Source organism: Manis pentadactyla, chromosome 19 (assembly GCF_030020395.1).
Source record: "Manis pentadactyla isolate mManPen7 chromosome 19, mManPen7.hap1, whole genome shotgun sequence".
NCBI lineage: Eukaryota > Metazoa > Chordata > Mammalia > Pholidota > Manidae > Manis > Manis pentadactyla.
The window spans coordinates 12209367-12230428 of record NC_080037.1 but is presented as its reverse complement, the minus strand read 5'-3'; the positions used below and the strand labels follow the sequence as shown (position 1 = coordinate 12230428).

Sequence of the window (21062 nt, the reverse complement as noted above, 5' to 3'; positions counted from 1 at the left end):
CCAGAAATCACAAGGACTGTGGGAACGTGCAGGTGAGAGTCTAAGAAGTCAGGTTCCTGGAGGGGCCTCCCTGCAGATGTCAGAGCAGCACAGCAGGGGCAGGGGGCAGGGCTGCTCCGAGACCTCAGGACAGCCCATCAGCGAAGGCTGCAGGGATGCAGGAGGGCAGCCAAGGCTCGGGGTGGACCAAGCCCAAAGGCGCAGGACGGTGATCCGATGTTGCCCACAGATACCCTAATGCACCAGAGACATAGAATGAGCAGTGGAGGGACAAGAAGTGTCAGGAGGCCTAGGGTCAGGAGTCCAGAACCAGAAATCTCCATGGAAGGGCATCTGGGAGTCCTGGGCTGGCCCAGAGGCAAGGACGGCAGCAAGGAGGAAGGGAGGGTGGGAGGAGGAGGCAGCCCATTGTAAGTGGCCTCGAAGGGGCTGCGCTACAGGCTCCAGCTGCCTTGTGCCCAGGGGGAACCCGATTTCATCTGCCAGGGTAACAGCAGTTAAATAGGGGATCAGACAGAGCTCTGGAGCCACAGGGCTCAAAGTATACATACAGCCCATCAAGATTCCATCCCTACCTGGAATTGCCTCCAGAAATGACCTAAAGGCCACCTGATCCAACATCCTCCCTTAGTGGGTAAGAACATGGAGACTTGGGCATGGCAATGACTTCCAAAACCCACCCAGCATGTCTGTCAAAGCTAAGACAAGAACCCAGTTCCCAGCCCCTAGGCCCTCTGTCAGCTTTGACCAGGCCCCAAAGGCCAAGGGACGCAGAGCCTGGGGGACGTCCCACTGGCCGGTGCCTAGTGTTACACCCCCATTATGATGCCCAGTATAATATCAACAGCTAAGAAGGAGCAAAAGGCCAGCATAACAGTAGGCTGGCTGTGGAGAAGGGGAAAGACCCAGACCCGCTCCTAGTCCCAGGCACGGGGGAAGGAGCACAGTGATGGGATCACAATGGCAGGTGCCCTGTCTGTTTCCTTGGCTGCTTCCTTGCTTTGAGCATAGCTGAGACCGTTCCTTTTTCCCCCAAAGGAGTCACTGTCTAGAACCAGGAACATTGCCCCAATGTGTGCCCTGGCAGGAGGTCCTGTGTTGCCCCTAGAAGAACACCCCACGTCCCACCAGCTCTCCTTGCAACCTCGGGCCTGGGCAGCAGTGAGGAAGCTGGGGGAGGGGGGCCTCCTCACTGACTGACCCTGATTGCCAAGGTCAGGACCTCCACATCTCAGCCCCATCCTCACCCGAGTCCAGGCTGGCCTACTACCATGGGCCTGCTTGGGCCTTCTGACCACGAGGGAGCCCATCGCCAACTTCCCCCAAGTTCAGGCCCCTGTATGTCTTGAAGCCTCTCCAGCCACCAACTGCTAATCCTTTTCTCCCGGCTCCCTTCATCCTTAATTGACACTATAGGATCATAGTCAATGGCTCTGCAGAAAGTCACAGGACAACAGACTGGTGTTCCTTTCACACTCACTTATCTCTTCATTTATTCGTGCACCCCAGCATTTATTCCTTCAACAAATGTTCCCCCAATGCCTACCAGGCCAGGCCCTTGCTCCTGGGACCACAGAGGTGAGTGGGGCAGCGGCCCTGCCTTGAGGAGTCACAATAGGGCAGAGGAGACAGACCCAAACATCAAGAGCGCGCCGTCTGCCTGCAGTCATGCTCTGCTCAGCATGCGCCATGTTTCGTTGTTAATAGCTTTGTTTTTCCTTAAAATTAGTTGACAGATTTTATAAGCAGACTTTTGCATATAAGAATTCAGATTTCCTGAGACGGCTGGTTAGCCAGAGACGGGTAAGATTCCTCAAGGGAGGAATAACCTAAGACAGGCACAGTCGCAGGGGGGCCATCAGGTGAGAAATTGGGGATCAACAGAAGTGAGGCTTAGAACCTCACCCACCCCTGTTTTGAGAGAAATCTTCTGCATCCGTGGATGTTTTGTTGCCCTTGTCTAGCTTGGATTAATACTTAGTCTATAGGCACACATTTGCCCTCTTACAGCACTGAACTATGTTTTCTACCTTTATCTTGCATCTACCTACCACTTCAGCATTTTATTTAGAAAATAATAATAATAATAATAATAAGGGAGAAATGTGGGATTCACATATAAATCAAGTATAAAAATCAAACGAATTATCATATCTGACTTGATTGTTTATAGTTCATGATGCGTGATCAAAACCGAAAGTTTCTGTGATGACTGCCCTTGTACTGTTCACCATGTAAGAACTTATTCACTATGTAAGAATTTGTTCTTCATGTAAGAACTTGTTCGTTATGCTTCAGAAGATTGGAGACTGTTGAGAATTAGGCTTGGGGTGGATTAATGATTGTGCATTGACTCCCCTATACAGAATTTTATTGTTGTTAACAACCATTTGATCAATAAATATGAGAGAGCCCTCTCAAAAAAAAAAAAGAATTCAGATTTCCTGGACCTTCGGGAGGTCCAGCAACACCTGGTCCACCTTCCCACCTGGCCGCCTCACCTGAGGCTGAGTACTGCTGTCCCTTCAAGTTAGGAACACTCCCATTCACCCCTGTCTCCACCAGTCCCTGGTGTCCCCAGCCCTAGGACCCCACGCCAGTTGCCACAAGTCACCCTACTGGCAGTGCTATTGTTCTCAGGCCCCACCAGCTTCACCAGTTTATCCACATGCCTTGTTTGTATGAGTTTGTGTCTGGAATCCTTGGTCCACAGTGAAACGTGCATTAAGGCAGCAGAGGGCACTGTGGGAGCGCACAGGAGACGCACCTGCTGAGATGACAAGCAACAGATTTACCCCAGCAGGGCCCCCAGGCCCAGAGTGGCTGGCTGCTGTTGTCTGTGCTCCCTCCTTTAGCTCAAACAATAGAGGACAGACCTTTTCAGGACAGGCACCTGAAGTCCCCTTTTCTGCATTCCTGAGCTGTGTCTGCACTGTTCATTCAGTCCCAGATGACTTACTCATTCAAGCATGCATCAGCAAGCATTTATTAAATACATGCTGCATGCTTGGCACCTGTGCCAGACCCTGTCCTTAGCTCCTGAGAGTTTAAAACATGGTTAGGAATTCAGGATATAAGATTATGACTCCCCTATGTATTGGGACTCACCCAGTCCCCCAGCATCTAGCATTGTGTCTGGCACATAGTAGGTGCTCAATCAATACTTGTATGAATAAATGAAAAGATCTTCTCTACTGAGCTCTTACAGCTTTACATGTACTGTCTCAATTCTCTGTTATTATCCTATTTTACTGATAAAGAAAGTAAGGCACAGAGAGGTTAAGTAGATTGCCTAAGGTAACGCAGCCAATCTGAACTCGTAACCACTGTTCTGTGTGCTCTCTCAGCTGTGCATGGCAGGCCTTGCTCAGGGCCCAGGGGTAACACACAGGGGCTGTCCACTGCATCAGAGGGCAGAATAGTCAGAGGGCCGGGCAGAGAGGGAAGTGTTCCTGCACAGACGGCCAGGTAGAGATAGAAGAGAACAGCTTCCCTGATGGAAGGGGGAGGCTGGGGGAAACCAGAGGCTGGGGGAAGGCACCCACAGTAGGTCCTTCATGCACGCATCCTGGGTCGAGGGGCAGGGCTGCCAGTAAGGACAGGATCCTTCAGCCAGTGTGAGGTCTCCCGCGTGCCAAGCCCTGGGCAGTGTGCTTGGGAGGGTGTGAAAATGAATAAGAACTCTCCTTGAGGATCTACAAACAGTCGTCAGACAAAAGCAAGACACCTCAATAATTTCACTCCAGGAGGAGCTGTTAGGGCCAGAAATGGTGTAGTAGTTGTCCAGGAAGAAGAAATTGTTTCCAGTTGGGGAGAAGAGAGCAGGCTTCCCAGGAGGCAGTGTTTGAACTGAGGCCTGACGGTGGGTAGGAATGCACCCAGTAGTGGGGGGAGGGCACTCCTGGGGTGGCAGCCCAAGGCCAAAGGCCTAGAGGTGCACATGACAGGTGGGCCCTGTGGGCCCCCGGGGTGGGGGTGCTGGGGGAGACAGAGGGGAGGCTGGCCAGGCAGCGCCAGCAGCTCCTGAGGGCCCGGCGTGCTGTGCTGAGCAGCCCAGCTTTCTGCCGGGGCAACAGGGAGTCAGGGGATGTGGGGGGCAGGCACGGAGCTTGCCCACAGGAAGCTGCACGAAGTAGTAATAGTCTTCTAGCATGTAAGGTCCTTGAGGGCATGGCTCCCACATTGGGAGCAATGTTTAGAAAAATAAGGCTGAGTACTTTAGAAACAAGTTCACCCTGAGGCTCTCTCACTCAGACTGCAAGAGGGATGCCGGTAATCAGAACCGCCCTTAACCAGGAACCAGGGTGTCTGGGCCCAGTTCCTGCTGTGTCACCAACCAGCTTTGTGGCCTTGCTCAGGTCCCTCTCTGGGTGTCCAAGGGGCGCTGACCCCCTCCAGTGGCCCTTCTATTTCTCACTTGCCCCTTTGAGCCTATGAACCCCACGACATCCCCCCACCCGCCCTCCTAAGGGCACTGAGCACAGATCCAGGCAGGTGCAGGAAGACCCAGACATCCTTGGGCTGCCCAGCTGGAGGGGCAGAGCGAGTCAGGCACCCCAGGGGCCCTCAGCCCACCACCCAGCCACGGCTGTCCCAGCTGACAGGGCCTGGGGAGAGTGAGGGGTCCCGGAGGAGAGGCCGCTTTCTGGCCTGCTCAGGAAAGGCAGGGGGTCGAGGTGGAAGGGAAGTGAACTAACCAACCAGCTTCCTCCAAAGCAGCTCCAGGCCCAGGGCTGGGAATTTCACAAAAAGGCAAAGGAGCTGTGTGAACACTTCCTGCTTGCCCCACCCCAGCCCCCTTCCTGGCAGTGACAGCCCAGCTGGTGGTTACCACACTGCTCACCTGTGAAGCAATCTTCCCGCGAGAGAGCTCAGTGCCCAGCTCAGGGGCCGCCTATAAATGCTGGGCCAGCACTGTGCTGTCAAACTCATCTGTGTGGCTTCTCGCTTTGGGTAAGCCAGCTGCCAGCTTCCCTGGGCAGGGGCCAGCCTACCACTCTTTCTTTACTCCCCTTAACCCATCTTCTTTTCAAACCCGCCTCCTGGAAGCCCTCTTTGATTGACCCACCCACTTTAAAGCTCCTTTCCACTGTCTTAGGTCCTGTTCTGCTCCAGCCTCCTGTCCTCTGCTGTTTTACATAATGCCAAATGCTTTGCTTTTTGGGCATTCTCCGGATATTCTAAAATCCACTTCTCCCACGTGTAGGATGGTGTCTTCTCTCAGTTCAGTAGCAGACAGGCTTTCCTTTTATGCTGTCACCCCCTCATTCCTGCAGCAGTCGTTAAGAGGTGTCAGAAAGGTTGTGACAGCCTTTTCTTCTAAGCCCCCAGGCCTCGCTTCCCCACCGTGCAGAGAGAGTGCAGTAGGACCATGGAGGAACAGTTGTCGCAGATGGAAAAACACATAGAGACAATAATCAACATCTTCCACCAGTATTCTGTGCGGCTGGAACCCCGAGACTCCCTGAGCCAGAAGGAATTCAAACAGCTGGTGAAAAAAGAGCTGCCCAACTTTCTCAAGGTAGGGCTGGGCTCCCAGCAGGCCTGACCCAGCCTGGCAACCATGGGTGCTAAGGATGGAGGGTGGAGTGCAGTCTGCAGTGGTTAAGGAGAAAATTCTAGCTTCTTGAACCCAGCCTCCAAAGGCAGTGGGTGCCCCATCACTCGAGGTGCTCCGAGCTTGACTAATGGAACGTGTGTGGTGTGTGTCCCTGTCCCGGGCATGGGGGAGTAGAGGCAAATGGGGACCCACTGTCCGGGCAGGAGAGCCACACTGTAAAGAAGCACAGTAAAGAGCACAGACAAATCCAGTGGCAACAAGAGAGGGCGCAGGGCTGATTTGGGCTGGGCAGGGCTGGGTAGAGGGACTGCGGGTGGACGAGAGGGCCCCTCTGAGGCAGGACACTTGGGCTGACACAGAAAGGTTAGGAAGGGAAGCAACTGAGGACGACACTTGGCAGAAGCCTAGGAGATCCCAAGCCTTGTATGAGACCTGAAGGACTTCTCTAATCCTGAGGGTCTGAGGTAGGGAACCAACGAAAGGCACGCTGGGAAGCACGGGCCCCGAGTGGCCCTACCAAGCACTTGGCATCGTGAATTCATTTCCCCGGTCTGAAAATGATGAGGCAATTGTAGGAAAACAGAGAATCTGTCCCACCAAGTCTTTCTGTTTTCTTTACAAACTTGGAGGCTTTGGGGAAGCAGAGGCCTAGACTAAGAAGGGTGGGACACCTGGGGGGTCAGCGGAGCACCCACACTGCTCGCCCCCACCCCCGATCTGACCCGCTGTGTTCTCCTCTGCTGCTCCCCCACCGTGCCGGCTGAAATGCCTGCCACTAATTAGCAACGAGACGGAAGGGAGAGACGGGGAAGGGGAGCAGACGGGCCTGGGCTCTGAGTCCAACAGGAGCCTGCCTTTCACCTCTCTGCAAAAACCAATTACCTTTCTTAGATAGTTTCCTCAAGTCTTCCTCCAGGAAGATATCAAGTCAACCTGTTAAACTTGCTACAAGGGCCAAATGAGGTGACATTTCTGTGCTTGTTAATTATGTGACCTCGGGGAAGTCTTCTGACTTCAGTTCCTCTGCTGTGAAATGGAGAGAATCACAGTGTTTGGATGAGCGCAGAATAAATTGGCAAGAATCTAGCAGATGCTCAGCACCGGCTATTCTGCAGGCACTTGGTCGATGGTCATTTTTCATTTTTGAATTGAGGCGCAGGAGCCAGGTTTCCCTGTGCCTTGGCCGTGGGGTCATTTGCTGTGCTTCCTGACCACAGCCCGCCCTGAGCACCCCATCTCCCCCACCCACAGAAGCAGAAGAAGAATGACAGAGCCATAAACCATATCATGGAGGATCTGGACACGAATCAAGACAAGCAGCTGAGCTTCGAGGAGTTCTCCATGCTGGTGGGCAAGCTTACAGTAGCCTCCCATGACAAGATGCATGAAACGGCGCCTGATCCAGACAGCCCCGGCCACCACCACGGGCCAGGCTTCGGGGATGGTCGCTGTCCCCCCGAGAGTGGTCATGGTCACGGCCACAGCCATGGTGGTCACGGCCACAGCCACTAATCGGGAGGCCAGGCCACCCTGCCCCTGCCCAACTAGGGCCACAGGGCTATCGTGCCATGCTGCTTTAGCTGTGGGCTGAGGGGTGCAGGCAAAATAAAGTTTTCCTGCTAGCCAGTTCTCCGTGTGCTTCCTCCAGCACCTGCATCCCACCCTGTCCCTCCTGGGGTCTGGCATCAGACAGCTCTGCCCCTGAACTGGGGCTCAGACAGCTCCCTTCATTTGGGAACAACGAGGTGAGCTCTGACGGCGTGGGTCTGTCCTGAGCTCACCTCCCTGACTGTGTCCTCACCTCTGACCTCAGGCCCCACTGCTGAGGTCCCAGTCCCCCGCCCCGAACCAGGACTTCCTTGCCCAGCAGTCCACTTGGCCTTGCCACCACAGAAGCAAAAGGGGGGTGTCCTTGCCTCTCAGGATGCCAGCCCCAGCACCCCTGACGCCCCACACCAACCCCAAGGCCCCTTCCCCCAGTGCTGTCCACACAGCCGTCTCTGTCCCAACAGAACCTTATTGCCCCAGAAGTCTTGCAGACATGCACCTTGACAGAGTGTGTCTGAGGAGGAACCCTAGAGTTTGGGCAGTGGAAACCAGGTCAGATTGGGTGTGTTAACCCGCACACAGAGCTCTGAAGCCACAGGAGCAGGGGGTGACTCTCAATAGACCTGTCCTCCACACCAGGGACACTGGGGCAGGTGGGCACAGGGGAGAAAGTCAGGCAGCCTGGCACCATACTCACCCGGCCCCACAGGACAGGGGCCTGCCCATCAGAGGAATGAGCTCCAGGTCAGCCTCTGCAGCTGAGAGCCTCCACCACCTCCGTGGGGAGGTTGGACTCTGGGGCCAGAGCGCCTTTCAAACCAAGGCCCCTGCAGCCCCTGCCGATAGCTGAGAGCTCAGGCCAGCAGGGGCACCTGCCCCTCTCTGCAGAGCCCACAAGGGGCCTGGCTCCCAGTTTCCCTGTGGCTACTGTGACTCTCCCCACCTCAAGCAGCCCGCAGACCCAACCGCTCATTTCAGAGACATCCCGGTGACCCCTCTGCTGCATCCTCCTGCCCTCTGGCCTGAGAGCATCACCATAAAGTCTCTTTCCCAGGGGATCGCCAGGTCTTCAAGAACCCAGAGCCCAAATCAGGGGTGTCTGCTCAGCCCTGTCCAGCAGAGCAAAGACTGTAACAGAATTAGGATTCAGGGTAGCTGGGCAAAGAGTGAGTCATTGGACTCCAAGTCACCAAGGAAGACAGTGAGGCGTAGAGGGGAGAAGGGACTAGTCCAAGGTCCTACGGTGGTAGAGTTGGTCCAAAAACTGCAGAGAGGAAAGGGCCTTGAATCCTATCTTCTCCACAGACTGGATCTCCCAGCTCCTTCCTCAGTGCTGAGCAAGGAGTGGCGCTCAGGGTCCGGCTCTCCCCTCACTGCGGCCTGCAGCCAGGACCCCAGGCTGCCTGCAGAGAACGGCAGGCCCGGCTCTAAGGGCCCAGGGGCCTCTGCTGTGGTTTCAGGGAGTTAAGGGAACTTACATCCCACTGAGGGCAGGAGGGTGTTTCCAGGAACAGCTCTAAGCCATGAGCTTGGGAGACAGAGTTTAGAAGCCCCCAGTCCCTTCCCCACCTGAGTTGAGGACCCAAGAACGGAGCAAACTCACCTCCTAGCAGCCCTTCTCCCCCACCCTCATGTCCAGAGAAAGGCCACCACTTCTGAATGCAGCTTGATAGGCGAAAGAGCACCAGCCTGAGAGTGGAGAGGCCTGGGTTCTATCAGAGGCCTTGCCAGGGTTAGATGCTTCGGGGAGAGTAGGATCGTCCCACCCGTCTGATTACCCCTGCTGACCACAATGTGCCCTAAGTATCTTTGTGACTGCCTCCCCAAAGACTGGGAACTCTGTGAGAGCAAAGTCCACAGCCTTATTCTCTGCTCTAGTCCTGGCGCCTAGAGTAGTGGCTGATACATAGCAAATTCTCAACAAATACTGACTGTACGGATGTTCCAAAATCTCCCACATGCCCATGCTCTTTTCCCAGGGGACGATGTGGAGAAAAGAGGGATTGGGTGGGAGTGATGGAAGGCTTCTGGGTATCATCTGGAGTCTCAGACTGGCAGGTAGGGGGCAGCAAGACGGTGGGAACCTGAAACCCCCTCCCTGCTTGGTTCAGTCATACCTTTAGCTTCCTTTAGCTGTGACATACTAGAAGCTTCCATTTGAGGGAAGAGATTTGCGCCTTGGAAATGTTTGGAAAGTGTTCATTTAGCCCACTCCTAGGCTCGAGCAGGCCTTTCCAAAATCCTTGCCATGTGCCTGGCTCAGCTCTGCCTGAACCCCTCCGGGACACAGAATGAATCTGACCCCTGCCAGCCTGCAGCCACCCATCCACTTCTTCAAAACATTTTCCCTAAATGACATCCAAGATTTCTGTGGCCTCTGACCCTTTGCACCAGTAATGCTTTACTTGCACCTGGGGCCCTTAGTAAGGCCCTCAGGACCTGTGAAGGCCCAGAACCTGTGGTACCACCTCCGTGAAGACGTCCCTGACTGCCCACCTTCCTCAAGAACATGGGGGCTTCCTCCTCTAGGTCCACAGAACTCTCTGACACTTCTGCCATTGCACTGCCAGTAGGGAACTGTGACCCCTTAGCAAGTCTGATGGTGGCCCTGAGGCAGGGACAGTGGCTGAACTTAATCCCAGGTCCCCAGGTGCCAGCATGGAACTCAGTGAGCATTGCAGATGAGCAAGTGAGGGAGGGATGGTCCTGGGACTCTGTGCAGCTGGAGAGGGGGTCGGAGCTAGCGCAGTGAGAGTGTGAGGGGGGAGCGGCTCTGGCGTTGGGGGCATGCCCACAGCCTGGCGACCCAGGGCTGGGAGAGGGCGGGGCAGCTGAGCAGCAAGATGGCAGGTGACAGAGGTTCATACATGCCGGGAGTTGTCCCTTCGGCCTTATCTCTGCCAGCTCCATCTGAGATAGGAAGTTTTTCTAGACCCTGGGGAAGACGGCCAGCAAGCCACTTTCGCAGAGCCCTGTGCGACTGTCTTTAAACATTGTTGAGGACGGCTGGTCAAGGCTTAGCCTCTTCCATCCCATCAGCCCCTTCCATTCTGAAAAATAGGTTCTGTTGTGTAAGGAGGAGCTGGCTTCCTCCCCCCAGAGAAGGAATGAAGAGTGTCAGGGTCAAAGTTAAGTTCCCATTCCACCTGAGAGTTGATGACTACCTCTGTGATTAATGAGTCCTTTGGGGAAATCAGGCTTTGGGGATTTCCCCTGCATCTTGGTGACTGAAAAACAGAGAGCGTGACAGGAGACAGCCTGTCCCTCAATTCCTGTAAGGGGAGGGCCAGCCTCATCAGTGGAACCTGAACTTCTGGCTGCCTTTCTGGGAGGGGTGAGGACGTTAAAGTGATGGCCTAGGACGCCTGACTATCCCCCAAGGCTTCACAGCGCTCCAGATACGCTCTGGGGTTTGGGTGAAGTGCGATGCCACCAGAACTGGGGTCTCATTCCCTCACCCGTTTGTGGACGCATTTACTCACTGAATGGACATAACTGTGGACTTACTGTACGTCAGGCACGGTGTGATGCTCTGTAGGGCCCCCATGATGAATAAGGCTTCACCCTGTCTTTAAGGAGCTTAATTTAAGTACAAAGAGATAAGTAATTTTTAAAAATGCTCTGAGGTAGGAGCGCTGTCCTTCAGCTGGGGCCGGTAGCCACAGGCATCCCAGGACGAGCATGAGGCGCCTCCGAAAGAGGTGAGAAAGTGTGCAAAGACCTGGAAGCAGACGGGGGTGTGAGCAGGAAAGCAGAGCCCTGGGATGGGTTGGGGAAGGTGCCACACAGAGCAGGGGGACACCAAGGCCTGGGGCTGACACTCCCAGCAAGAGAACAGAGGGCAGAAGCACTGGAGGTTTGGAAGTGAGAAATCATGCTTGTATTCTAGCAAAGTCTTTATCTGTGGTACATGGGGCAGATTTGGGGAGGGAATAAGGCAGCAAGTTCAAGGCCTGTGAGGAGGTGCCAGTGAGAGCTAAAGAGAGCTGGAGACGGAGCCCCACGGAGAAGATGAATTCATTCGAGCCCTCAGCTGCCCGAGGCCCTGTCTCAGCTAGGCAGGCATGTCTGGTGAGCCCTATGGGATAAAGAAGACAATTTTGTGCTGTTTCCCAAGACCCTGCAGGAAGAATGGCCTCCGCTTTCACCAGCCTGGTGAGGAAATCTTACACAACCCTGACACAAGCCCTGTTCTGAAGTAAACTCCAGACTCCAACTTCAGGGCCCTGTCCCCCTCCCAGCAGTTGCTAAAAACTTGTGTTTTACAAAGCCCTGTGTCATGGATTTTGACATTCCAGTTACCAAAGAGACAATAGGACTGAAACAACTGGTTGCTCAAGTTCTGTTGCTTCTTGGGGTTCAGGCCTGAAATGCCTCCTCTACCCCCAGACTCCAGTCAGCTCCATGGCCTGAGTGGACCCCAGCCCCTGTCCTCAGAGGACCCCTGCCACATGCCTGGGAGACAGGGTAGGAGAGCACTGGGAGAGCCCCCCTGCCTGTTACGGTGGGCGCCCCAGTTCTCCCTTCTCCTGAGCACCCAGGATTGTCCCGGGCAGATCGTGCAGTGAGAGAGGGGGCTGTGGCCCAGGCCTGCGTGAGGAGCACTGGGGGTGGCCGTGGCACGGGGCGGCCAAGCCCAGCCAAGTCACCCCCTCCCTCTCCTGCCCGCCCCCTCGCCCTTCCCTCCTGGGTTCGGCCCTCTCTCCCCGTCCATCCTTCCTACTGTCTCCCAGTCTTGCTGCTTTCTGCCCTCCTGGTCCCAGCTGTGAGGTACAGTCCCATAGCTGGGGTGCTCCCAGGATGGGAATGGCTTTGAGACATAACTCAGGGTCGCATCTAACCAGGGACGGCACCTGTTAATAATGAAAGGAGAAAACCTCCACGGGAAATAGCTGAAGGGCTGAGGGTCTTGAACCCAGAAAATAGAAGCAAAGGATCATGTCACCTGCCTTGAAATATCACTGAGGTCTGGAGAGTGTCGTCCACTCCACAGCAAGGCCTCCAAAGCCCTCAGTGATGGGGCTCACTCATCACCAGGTGCTCCCCGTCCCCTCCACCACCACAGGCTTCTCCCTTTCATTTTGTATCAGCCGTTCATTCCCTGATGTGGGAAACAGTAACTCAACCCCACTAAACCGACATTCCCGTAACTCATTCATTGGGCGAATCATCATTGAGGGGCAACAACATGCCGTGAACTGTCCCAGGGGCCGGGCAAAGCGTGGCAAGTCCCTGCTCTCCTGCGGGGAGTCAGACAATAAGCAAGCCAAGGAATAATAATAATTTCAGATGGAGATGAGCTCCACCGAGGAAACAAAAGAGAAAGACGTGACGGAGTGACCGCTGGGTGAGGGGGGACCCAGACAGGGCCTTCTGGGGAGGCAACAGTGGGGGTGAGGCCGGGATGAGCATTGGAAAACTGTTGGAAGGTTTGAAACAGATAAGTGACATGATATGATTTATGTTTGCAGGAGATCATTTGGCTGCCCGGAGGAAGGATTTATCATGGGGATTTATCATGGGATTATCATGGGGACCTGTCAGGAGGCTGCTGCAGGGATTCACTGAGCTGTCTTGGGTCAAATACTGTGTGACCTGTCCACCTTCAAGGAGCCCTCTAAATGGGGACAACAAATACATGTTTTCAATACCATGGTCTGGGCAAAGGAAAGCAAAGGTGAGTGATAAGCCCAAGATGCCCTGGGAGGTCCGAGGAGGCATTTCTTGTCTGTCTCCTTGGCGAGGGTGGAGACAGAAGGGAGAGGGATGGAGGGTTGAGAAGAACTTCCTCAAGTCAATGCCAAGTTGAGTTTTGAAAGGGCAAGAGTTGAATTTCTGCTTGCCCAGCGCTGTTGGGTAATGGGAGAAGTCAGAGCAGCATAGGAAGTCAGAGCCTCACCTTCAGAACTTTTATTGAGTTTACTTTCTTTTAACTTGGAAGACTTTTGTATTCTGGCCAAGTTAAAATGACAAGTCCTAGCCATTCTTGCACCATGGGCTTCTGGCAGCCATCTTACTGAATCCAGATTTCCTGTTTTCCAAAGTCTCAACTGACGTGTCCAAATGTCTTCTGGAAAAGGCACGATGTTGCCCAGAAGGGTGGCACTGGTGTCCCTTACCATGTAAGAACACCTTTGCCCTGAAGGCTCTGTTACACTGATGGTCCCTGCAGGAGCCCAAGAGTGTGACAGGCAGGTGACCCCCAGAGTCCCCAAGCGCAAACCTGCCCTGGATGCGAGGGTGGACATATGTGAGGGGTTTGAGAGCAGGTGAGCTCCCTGGAGGATGCGACGTTGGACTGGGCCTTGGTGGGTGAGAGCTTTTGAGTTAAAATGGGACCAGTACCCTGGAGCCTAGAACAGAGCAGACACTTTAATGGGAAGACAGGTCACTTTAGACAAAGAGAACAATAGGACAGGAGGCGAGAAATCCAAGAAGTCAGAAAATTCATGGGGAAACTGAAGAAAGGGCTGGAATGGCTGGAGACCAGGGCTCGCAGAGGTCAGTAGACAGGAGGCTGATGGTGAGGGGCTAGAGAGGACAGGACAGGACAGTCTTCAAGTCCATTCGCTTGTTTCATGATGGTGCCTGCCATCATCGGGGGACTAGGCTCTGCATGTCATGGAGGGACTGGAATGCACCTGGTCCAAGCACTGCGCTTTGCAGATGAAAAGACTGAGGCTCAGAGAAAGGCGGTCACGTGCTCAAATGCACAGGCCCAGGACATACGGAGCTGAGAGGCTAACCAAGGGCACTTCATTCCAGGCTCAGGGCTCTTCCCACTGCCTGCAGGTGCCTCTCACTGATGGACATAGACCGAGTCTGGGGGCCCTCACAATATTTTTAAACATGATTTAAGTTCAATTTGTGGTTCCATTGGTTAACTTTGAAACTAAATCACAGCTGGTGAATGTTTTCACAAGAGCAAACACATTGTGCTTTGTTGTGTTTTACCAGATTCTAATATGACTCTGTATCTCAGAAATGATCCAGATGTGTGTGAGCACATAAGTGAGGGCTCCAGTTTGCACAGCCACATCTTGCTCTAGTTTAGGAGCACCACACGCTCACCATCTGAGCTAGCTAGCTCCTCAGCTTGGTCTAGTTTAAGGGCCTTTAGGGAAAACCAGTGCCTAACTGCCCTGGGTGACTTGTCTATCACAGGTCAACTTTAACTCTCCAAGTTGCCCCTAAAAATAACCTCGATGGTTGCTCTGGTTTGAAATAAACTCTACCTGTTGTGGCTGCGGCAGCAAGTAGTTGAACAGCTACAACTATTGCCTCCTATGTACGTTAGTATCTTACTGTTCATGCTAATATCTGTTGGAGTGCCTACTCGGCATCAGATGCTGTGTAAGAGCTTTTTATGTCCTGTTAGATTTCTAGCCCTCCCATCAGCTCTGGAAGAGAGGTGTATTGTTATCCCCATTTTACTGATGGGTAACCAAGGCTTAGAGTTGTCATTTCAGTTTTTTTTTTGAAGTATCATTGCTGTACAATCTTATATTGGTTTCAGGAATATAGCACAGTGGTTCAACAGTTACCCACATTAGCAAATCCTCATCCCCACTAGAGCAGTTACTATCTATCAACATAGGAAGATGTTAGAGAATCATTGACTATATTCTCCATGCTGTGCCACCATCCCAGTGACCCACTTATGACAGATAGTTTTTGTGCCCTTTTATCCCCCTCATCCTCCCCACCCTTCCACCCCAACCCCTCCCGCATGGTAACCGCTAGTCACTTCTCAGTATCTGTCAGTCTACTACTGTTTTGTTCATTCTGTTTTGCTTTGTTTTTATAGTTCACAAATAAGAGAAATCATATGGTACTTGTCTTTCTCCACCAGGCTTATTTCACTGAGCATAATACCCTCTAGCTCCATCCATGTTGTTGCAAATGGCAGGATTTCCTTTGTTTTGTAATGGCTGAATGATTTTCCATTGTGTATGTAGCACATCTTCTTTATCCTCTCATCTATTGATGGACACTTAGGTTGCTTCCATAACTTAGCTACTATAAATAATGAGGTGATAAACACAGGGGTGCATATCAAGGCTTAGAGATGTTAAGAAGTTTGTTCAAGGTCTCACAATTAGTAAGTGGATCTCGCAATTAGTAATTAGGATCTGACCCAGAAGTAGAATTTCGATCCTCATACTCTTGGTCCCTAACCATCACACTTGGGGACACCTAGATGACCCCAGCCCCCAAAGCTGGACCACGCTCCTATTCTCCGTGACACCCTGTGCTTACTTCTGCCAAAACAAAGGCTTCAACATGTGAATTTGGGGGGCAGCCCAACATCCCATAACATATGGGTATTCTGACCTCCCAACTAATGGGTGCATGACTTGAAAGAAGCACCCCGTCTTTCCCAGACCTGCCTCAGCACCACACAGGGGTTGGGCCAATGACTTCTGCTCAATCAGGTTGAATGCCCTTGTCACTAGGGGGCACTGACCCAACACCTGCCCCGTAGGGACAAGGTTCCTGCCCCCAGAGATCCTGCTCCTTCCTCTTTCCCCCTGGGACCCTTTGTAGAGGATCAAACCAACAGCCACATGGATTTCCATACACTCATTCATGCAGAGATATTTATGAAGCCCCAAGTGCAGGGCACAGGGCTGATGCCAGTGATCCACGCCTGACCTCAAACACCCTCGTCCGCGCGGGAGCCGGACACTAAACAGTCATTGCATCCACTGGAGAGGCGAGCTCGGAAGGAGAGCAGTGTAGTCCTGGGGGATCCTTGAACAAAGAACCCAGCTGAGACCAGAGAGGGGAGGGCCTCTGGCCAGAGAATCTTCCCTCCTGTTGTCCCTTGTTGGACAGAGCCAGCGCTCTTCTCCCTGCTCCTGTCTTCCTTGTTGCCCCCAACACCATCCACACCCTTACCCCGGGAACCAAAGAAAGACATTCTTAACTATCCTGTGCCCACAGACATGGAAATTCTGCATCATTTTCCTCCTTCCAGAATTCTACCCCCAGTTTCATGGCCAAGTGTCTCCTCCTCCAGGACACCTAACTGACCCCAGCCCCCGAGGCTGGACCACACTCCTATGCTCCGTGACACCCTGTGCTTACTTCTGCCAAAACAAGTATGACACCACACAGTGAATTCTGCTGACTCACTTTTCCCCATCAGAGCTGAGCATGTCAAGACAGGAACTTTGTCTTTCACCTCTGTATCCTCAGCACCCAGCCCAGTGTCTTAGGCACGAACCTCTGGAGTAACCCCTGGGCTCTCATCTCCCACCTTCGAGTGTATCCAGTCCCTGACGACCCTTTCCCACCACCACTTCTGCCGCCCTAGTCCACTCCCCTCACCTCTCCAATGTCTAGGGCCATGCATTCAATACCATCACCATGAGCCACATGTGACTATGGGCCACTTGGAAGCACAGTGTGACTGTAAAATACACATTGGACTTCCAAGGCTTAGAAAAAAGAATGCCAAATATCTCAACAATAATTTTCATATTAATAATTGGTAAAGTGATACTACTTGCGATCTATTGGGATAGTTGATTTCCTGTACTTTTTCACTTTTTTAAATGGGAACTTAAAAGTAAATTTAAAATCACAAATGTGGCCCACACTACATTTCTACCGCTCAGCTACTCCCTCCGAGCTGGTCTCCCTGCTTCTGCTCTCGCCTGCCTCCTGCAATCTCTCGTCCACAGAGACAGCCAGAGGGACTCTTCTGAAGCCTAAATGAAATCATCACGCTGCCCTGCTCAGAGCCCCACCGTGGCTCCTCAGCACACTTGGAGTAAAGCCCAAAGTCCTCCCCAAGGTCTGTTCACCCCTACTCCCCGTTCCTGCAGGTGCACACCTCTGCTGCTCCCCATCTCAGGTCCTGCACCTTCCGTCCCGTTTGTGCTGTGATTTGAGCAGGTCAAACTGTGCCCACCTCAGGGCCCTAGCCTCTTTCTGCCAGGGATTCTTGGTCCCAGGTATCTGCAAAGCCCTCTCCTTGCCAGATTCCAGCTCAAATACATTCCTCGATCATCATATTTAAACGATCTCTCCTTCCCCTTCTAGCCAACCTATCTTCCCTCCTGTAGCTTTCCCTGTATCATGTATATTACCTACCAGTGTATCATATGACGGATGTTTGTTTGTTCATTTTCTATCCCTTCCCCAGTAGAATGCAAATTCCAGGGGGGCGGGGACATTGTGCCTTTGGTCTTTGGCTCTCATAGATGCTCAGTGAATATTTGTTGAATGAATGAGTAAATGAGCACATAGTGGGCATTTAATAAATAGTTGGTGAGCAGACAGAGAAGGGGGTCTCAAGGGCTAAACGGGGCCTGCCAGAACAGCAGGGGTAAGGTGCGATCCAGTTTGGAGATGACGGACTTGGAGAGACAAAAGTGCACAGACACTGTCCAGAACTTTTCAAGAATACATTTATTAAGTCTTCCCCTCAGGCAAGCCTGGCCGTCAGTGAAGAGAAGACAGGTCTGCTTCGAGCCATCACTGGGAGAGCCCGGGAGCTTCCTGCTCTTGGTGGATTTCCTTATGTGCAGTCTTCAGCACTCTGGCTATTAGAACTATGAATTCATCGAAGGAGACCTGTCCATCTTTATCTTTATCTAAGTCTTGGAATATGTCATCAATGGCAGCTTTATCTTTGGTGTTCTGGAAAGGGAAAGCAGAGACAACGACCTCAGACTCACCCTTCTCCTTTCTCCGGACCTCCGACCGCTCAGCTCCGCTCAGGGAGGCCCAGAAACATTACCTTATGAGCCAAAACTGTGTGGGAGACTCTAATGTGACAAAACAGGAGACAGAGAAGCAGCTGCCGTGAGCCACCCCAGAGCCATGCAAGTCCTGCCCCAGAAGGGCTCTACAGCTCCTCAGTGCACCCCCAGCCTGCCCACCTCTCTCCCCACTCTGCGGCTGAGGGAGGCATGCCAGAGAGAGGCAATGAGCCGAGCCCAAGGTGACTGAGTGAGTTGGAAAGTCAAGTTGAGAAAGGGAGACAGAGCACCTGTCCAGTGGGGGCAGAGCGTTAGGACGTCAAACTGGGCCAACCCCACCTCAGCCCTTGTCCCACTGTCATCCTCCGTGGGCAGGTTTAGCTGAGAGAGGCATCACCCACCTCGATGGCATTTGGAAGTTCCTTTGTCATCAGCTGCTTCAGCTCACGCTTGGAGAGGGTGTCAAAGTTCCCCGTCCGGATGGAATACTGGTGGAAGATGTTGATGATGCCCTCCATGTAGTCTTCCAGCTTAGTCATCTTCCCGGCCTGCAGGAGACAAGGGAGGTCCAGGGCAGTCCCTACCCCCGCCCCCGCCATGTCAACTCGCCCCACTCCTTCAGCACCAAGGGTTTAGACAAGGGATGCCGTCCCCCACATCTGCTTTGTGTTCTCTTGGCTCTGGGTTTGACCCATGGTGAATTTTCATTTGCAGACAGTGTAAAGAAGGACATATAACTGTGTAATGTCTAAAAGAATCAGCCTCAATTGTTACAGCATTCCAAGCCCCGCTGTGTCCTCAGGGACATGATTCAAAAGCTCTTGCTCACTCGGGCTCACCTGGAAAGGGTTCAGCGATCGGCCAGGTTATTTCATTTCTCCAGGTGATGGCACTTTGGCCACAGGTCCCTTACCGACATTCACCAGCCCACCTGCTTTCTCCCTCTCTAGGTCCTGAGATTGGGTCTACCTAGCTCCGCAAGATCTGATCTCCTTGGGTCCAAAATGTAGTTAGCCCGAGGCGTTCTGGCGAGCAGAGGACCATGCTTCCAACAGCAGGAAAGGTGACTACCCGCAGTCACCCCCTGGGGGAACTCCTAAAGGCCCAGCTGTGGAGAGGACACTTACCTTTCTACACACAGGATGGTGGAGCTACAGCAAGAAACCAGCAGTAGTGAAGTGCATGAAGCCAGGGAGATTTTTATAAGGCACTCCAGGCTTCACCTTCAACCTCCAGTGAAGAAATCTCTGATTCATCATGAGGCAATCAAGCCAGGAGGAATCACTGGACCATGTTCTTGCTCAAGAGAAACTTCAGACTTGTGGCTTTGACTGCAACCCTAGCAGCTCAGACTGTAACCATCCCTCGTGCCACACCCTGGCTCAGCCTGAAACAGAACCTCCCAACCCCATCCACTCACACAAACACAGGTGCCCTGCCATTTCTCAGCTCAGGGCAGGACTCAGCCTTCAGGATTAGCTCTGTTTCCTGCTTCCTGATAAAAATTTAAGGCAACAGTTTCACTGCCTGGATGGCGCCTAGTGGAAAAAGAGACAATTGGGGGAAGCATTGCTGATGTCTATTGCATATTATAACACAAAAGATGATGATAATAAAAACAATCAAAGTGATCATGTAGTCCTGCAACAGAAAAAGTACATCAGTTTAAACCTAAGGAAATCTGAATAAAGTATGGAATTTAGTTAATAATAATGCATCTAGCATTGTTCATTAATTGTAGCAAATGTGCCATGCTAATGTAAAATGTTACTAATAAGATGTGACAGGTAAAAGGCATCCAGATTGGTAAGGAAGAAGTCAAACTGTCACTGTTTGCAAATGACATGATATTGTACATTAAAAACCCTGAAGAATTCACTCCAAACTACTAGAACTAATATCTGAATTCAGCAAAGTTGCAGGATACAAAATTAATACATAGAAATCTGTTGCATTCCTATACACTAATGATGAACTAGCAGAAAGAGAAATCAGGAAAACAATTCCATTCACAATTGCATCAAAAAGAATAAAATACCTAGGAATAAACCTAACCAAGGAAGTGAAAGACCTATACCCTAAAAACTACAAGACACTCCTAAGAGAAATTAAAGAAGATACTAATAAATGGAAATTCACCCCATGCTCTTGGGTAGGAAGAATTAATATTATTAAAATGACCATCCTGCCTAAAGTAATCTACAGACTCAATGCAATGCCTATCAAAATACTGACAGCATTCTTCAACGAACTGGAACAAATAGTTCTAAAATTCATATGGACCACAAAAGTCCCCGAATAGCCAAAGCAATCCTGAGAAGGAAGAATAAAGCAGGGGGCATCTCGCTTCCCAACTTCAAGCTCTACTACAAAGCCACAGTAATCAAGACAATTTGGTACTGGCACAAGAACAGAGCCACAGACCAGTGGAAGAGAATAGAGACTCCAGACATTAACCCAAACATATATGGTCAATTAATATATGATAAAGGAACCATGGACATACAATGGGGAAATGACAGTCTCTTCAACAGATGGTGCTGGCAAAACTGGACAGCTACATGTAAGAGAATGAAAGTGGATCACTGTCTAACCCCATACACAAAAGTAAATTCGAAATGGATCAAAGACCTGAATGTAAGTCATGAAACCATAAAACTCTTAGAAAAAAGCATAGGCAAAAATCTCTTGGACATAAACATGAGCAACTTCTGCGTGAACATATCTCCCCAGGCAAGGAAAACAAAAGCAAAAATGAACAAGTGGGACTACATCAAGCTGAAAAGCTTCTGTACAGCAAAGGACACCATCAGTAGAACAAAAAGGCATCCTACAGTATGGGAGAATATATTCATAAATGACATATCCAATAAGGGGTTGACATCCAAAATATATAAAGAGCTCATGCACCTCAACAAACAAAAAGCAAATAACCCAATTAAAAAATGGGCAGAGGAGCTGAACAGACAGTTCTCCAAAGAAGAAATTCAGATGGCCAACAGGCACATGAAAAGATACTCCACATCGCTTGTCATCAGAGAAATGCAAATTAAAACCACAATGAGGTATCACCTCACACCAGTTAGGATGGCCAACATCCAAAAGACAAACAACAACAAATGCTGGTGAGGATGCAGAGAAAGGGGAACCCTACTACACTGCTGGTGGGAATGTAAATTAGTTCAACCTTTGTGGAAAGCAGTATGGAGGTTCCTCAAAAAACTAAAAATAGAAATACCATT

The 21062-nt window shown here is 51.7% G+C and overlaps 3 protein-coding genes and 1 long non-coding RNA gene across 9 annotated transcripts in view; 2 read left to right on the top strand and 2 right to left on the bottom strand.

Moving 5' to 3' along the window:
• PGLYRP4 (peptidoglycan recognition protein 4) overlaps positions 1-4868 on the bottom strand; it is a 50910-nt gene extending 46042 nt beyond the window's left edge. For 3 of the 6 annotated variants that reach the window (XM_057494897.1, XM_036922170.2, XM_036922175.2), the window contains exon 1: positions 4844-4867. The gene's annotated coding sequence lies outside the window, so the exon portion shown is untranslated. Of the gene's footprint in view, positions 1-4843 lie in introns of all 6 variants that reach the window. The other 3 variants (XM_036922173.2, XM_036922181.2, XM_036922171.2) reach the window with 2 other exon arrangements.
• S100A9 (S100 calcium binding protein A9) lies at positions 4791-7182 on the top strand. Its single transcript, XM_036922184.2, has 3 exons — positions 4791-4953; positions 5325-5521; positions 6812-7182. Exons 2-3 carry the CDS (start codon positions 5372-5374, stop codon positions 7070-7072), a joined length of 411 nt encoding a protein of 136 aa, XP_036778079.2. The 5' UTR covers positions 4791-4953; positions 5325-5371; the 3' UTR covers positions 7073-7182.
• Positions 7183-12610: 5428 nt separating this feature from the next.
• On the top strand, positions 12611-17747 carry LOC130681682 (uncharacterized). The gene is made up of 2 exons (XR_008994927.1): positions 12611-12785; positions 16798-17747. It is a non-coding gene; the product is annotated as an uncharacterized LOC130681682 (long non-coding RNA).
• On the bottom strand, positions 17509-19168 carry S100A12 (S100 calcium binding protein A12). Its single transcript, XM_036922185.2, has 3 exons — positions 18948-19168; positions 18222-18368; positions 17509-17758 (listed from the first exon to the last, which is right to left on the bottom strand). The coding sequence occupies exons 2-3, from the start codon at positions 18357-18359 to the stop codon at positions 17594-17596; spliced, it is 303 nt and encodes a 100-aa protein (XP_036778080.2). The 5' UTR covers positions 18360-18368; positions 18948-19168; the 3' UTR covers positions 17509-17593.
• Positions 19169-21062: the final 1894 nt, after the last annotated feature.

Excerpts from the sequence above, each read along its gene's own strand:
- S100A9 (XM_036922184.2), top strand. The coding sequence starts at position 5,372 with ATGGAGGAACAGTTGTCGCAGATGGAAAAACACATAGAGACAATAATC. Across the intron at positions 5,522-6,811 it reads AGCTGCCCAACTTTCTCAAG|AAGCAGAAGAAGAATGACAG; the intron begins GTAGGGCTGGGC and ends CCCCACCCACAG.
- S100A12 (XM_036922185.2), bottom strand. The coding sequence starts at position 18,359 with ATGACTAAGCTGGAAGACTACATGGAGGGCATCATCAACATCTTCCAC. Across the intron at positions 17,759-18,221 it reads AACTTCCAAATGCCATCGAG|AACACCAAAGATAAAGCTGC; the intron begins GTGGGTGATGCC and ends TTCCCTTTCCAG.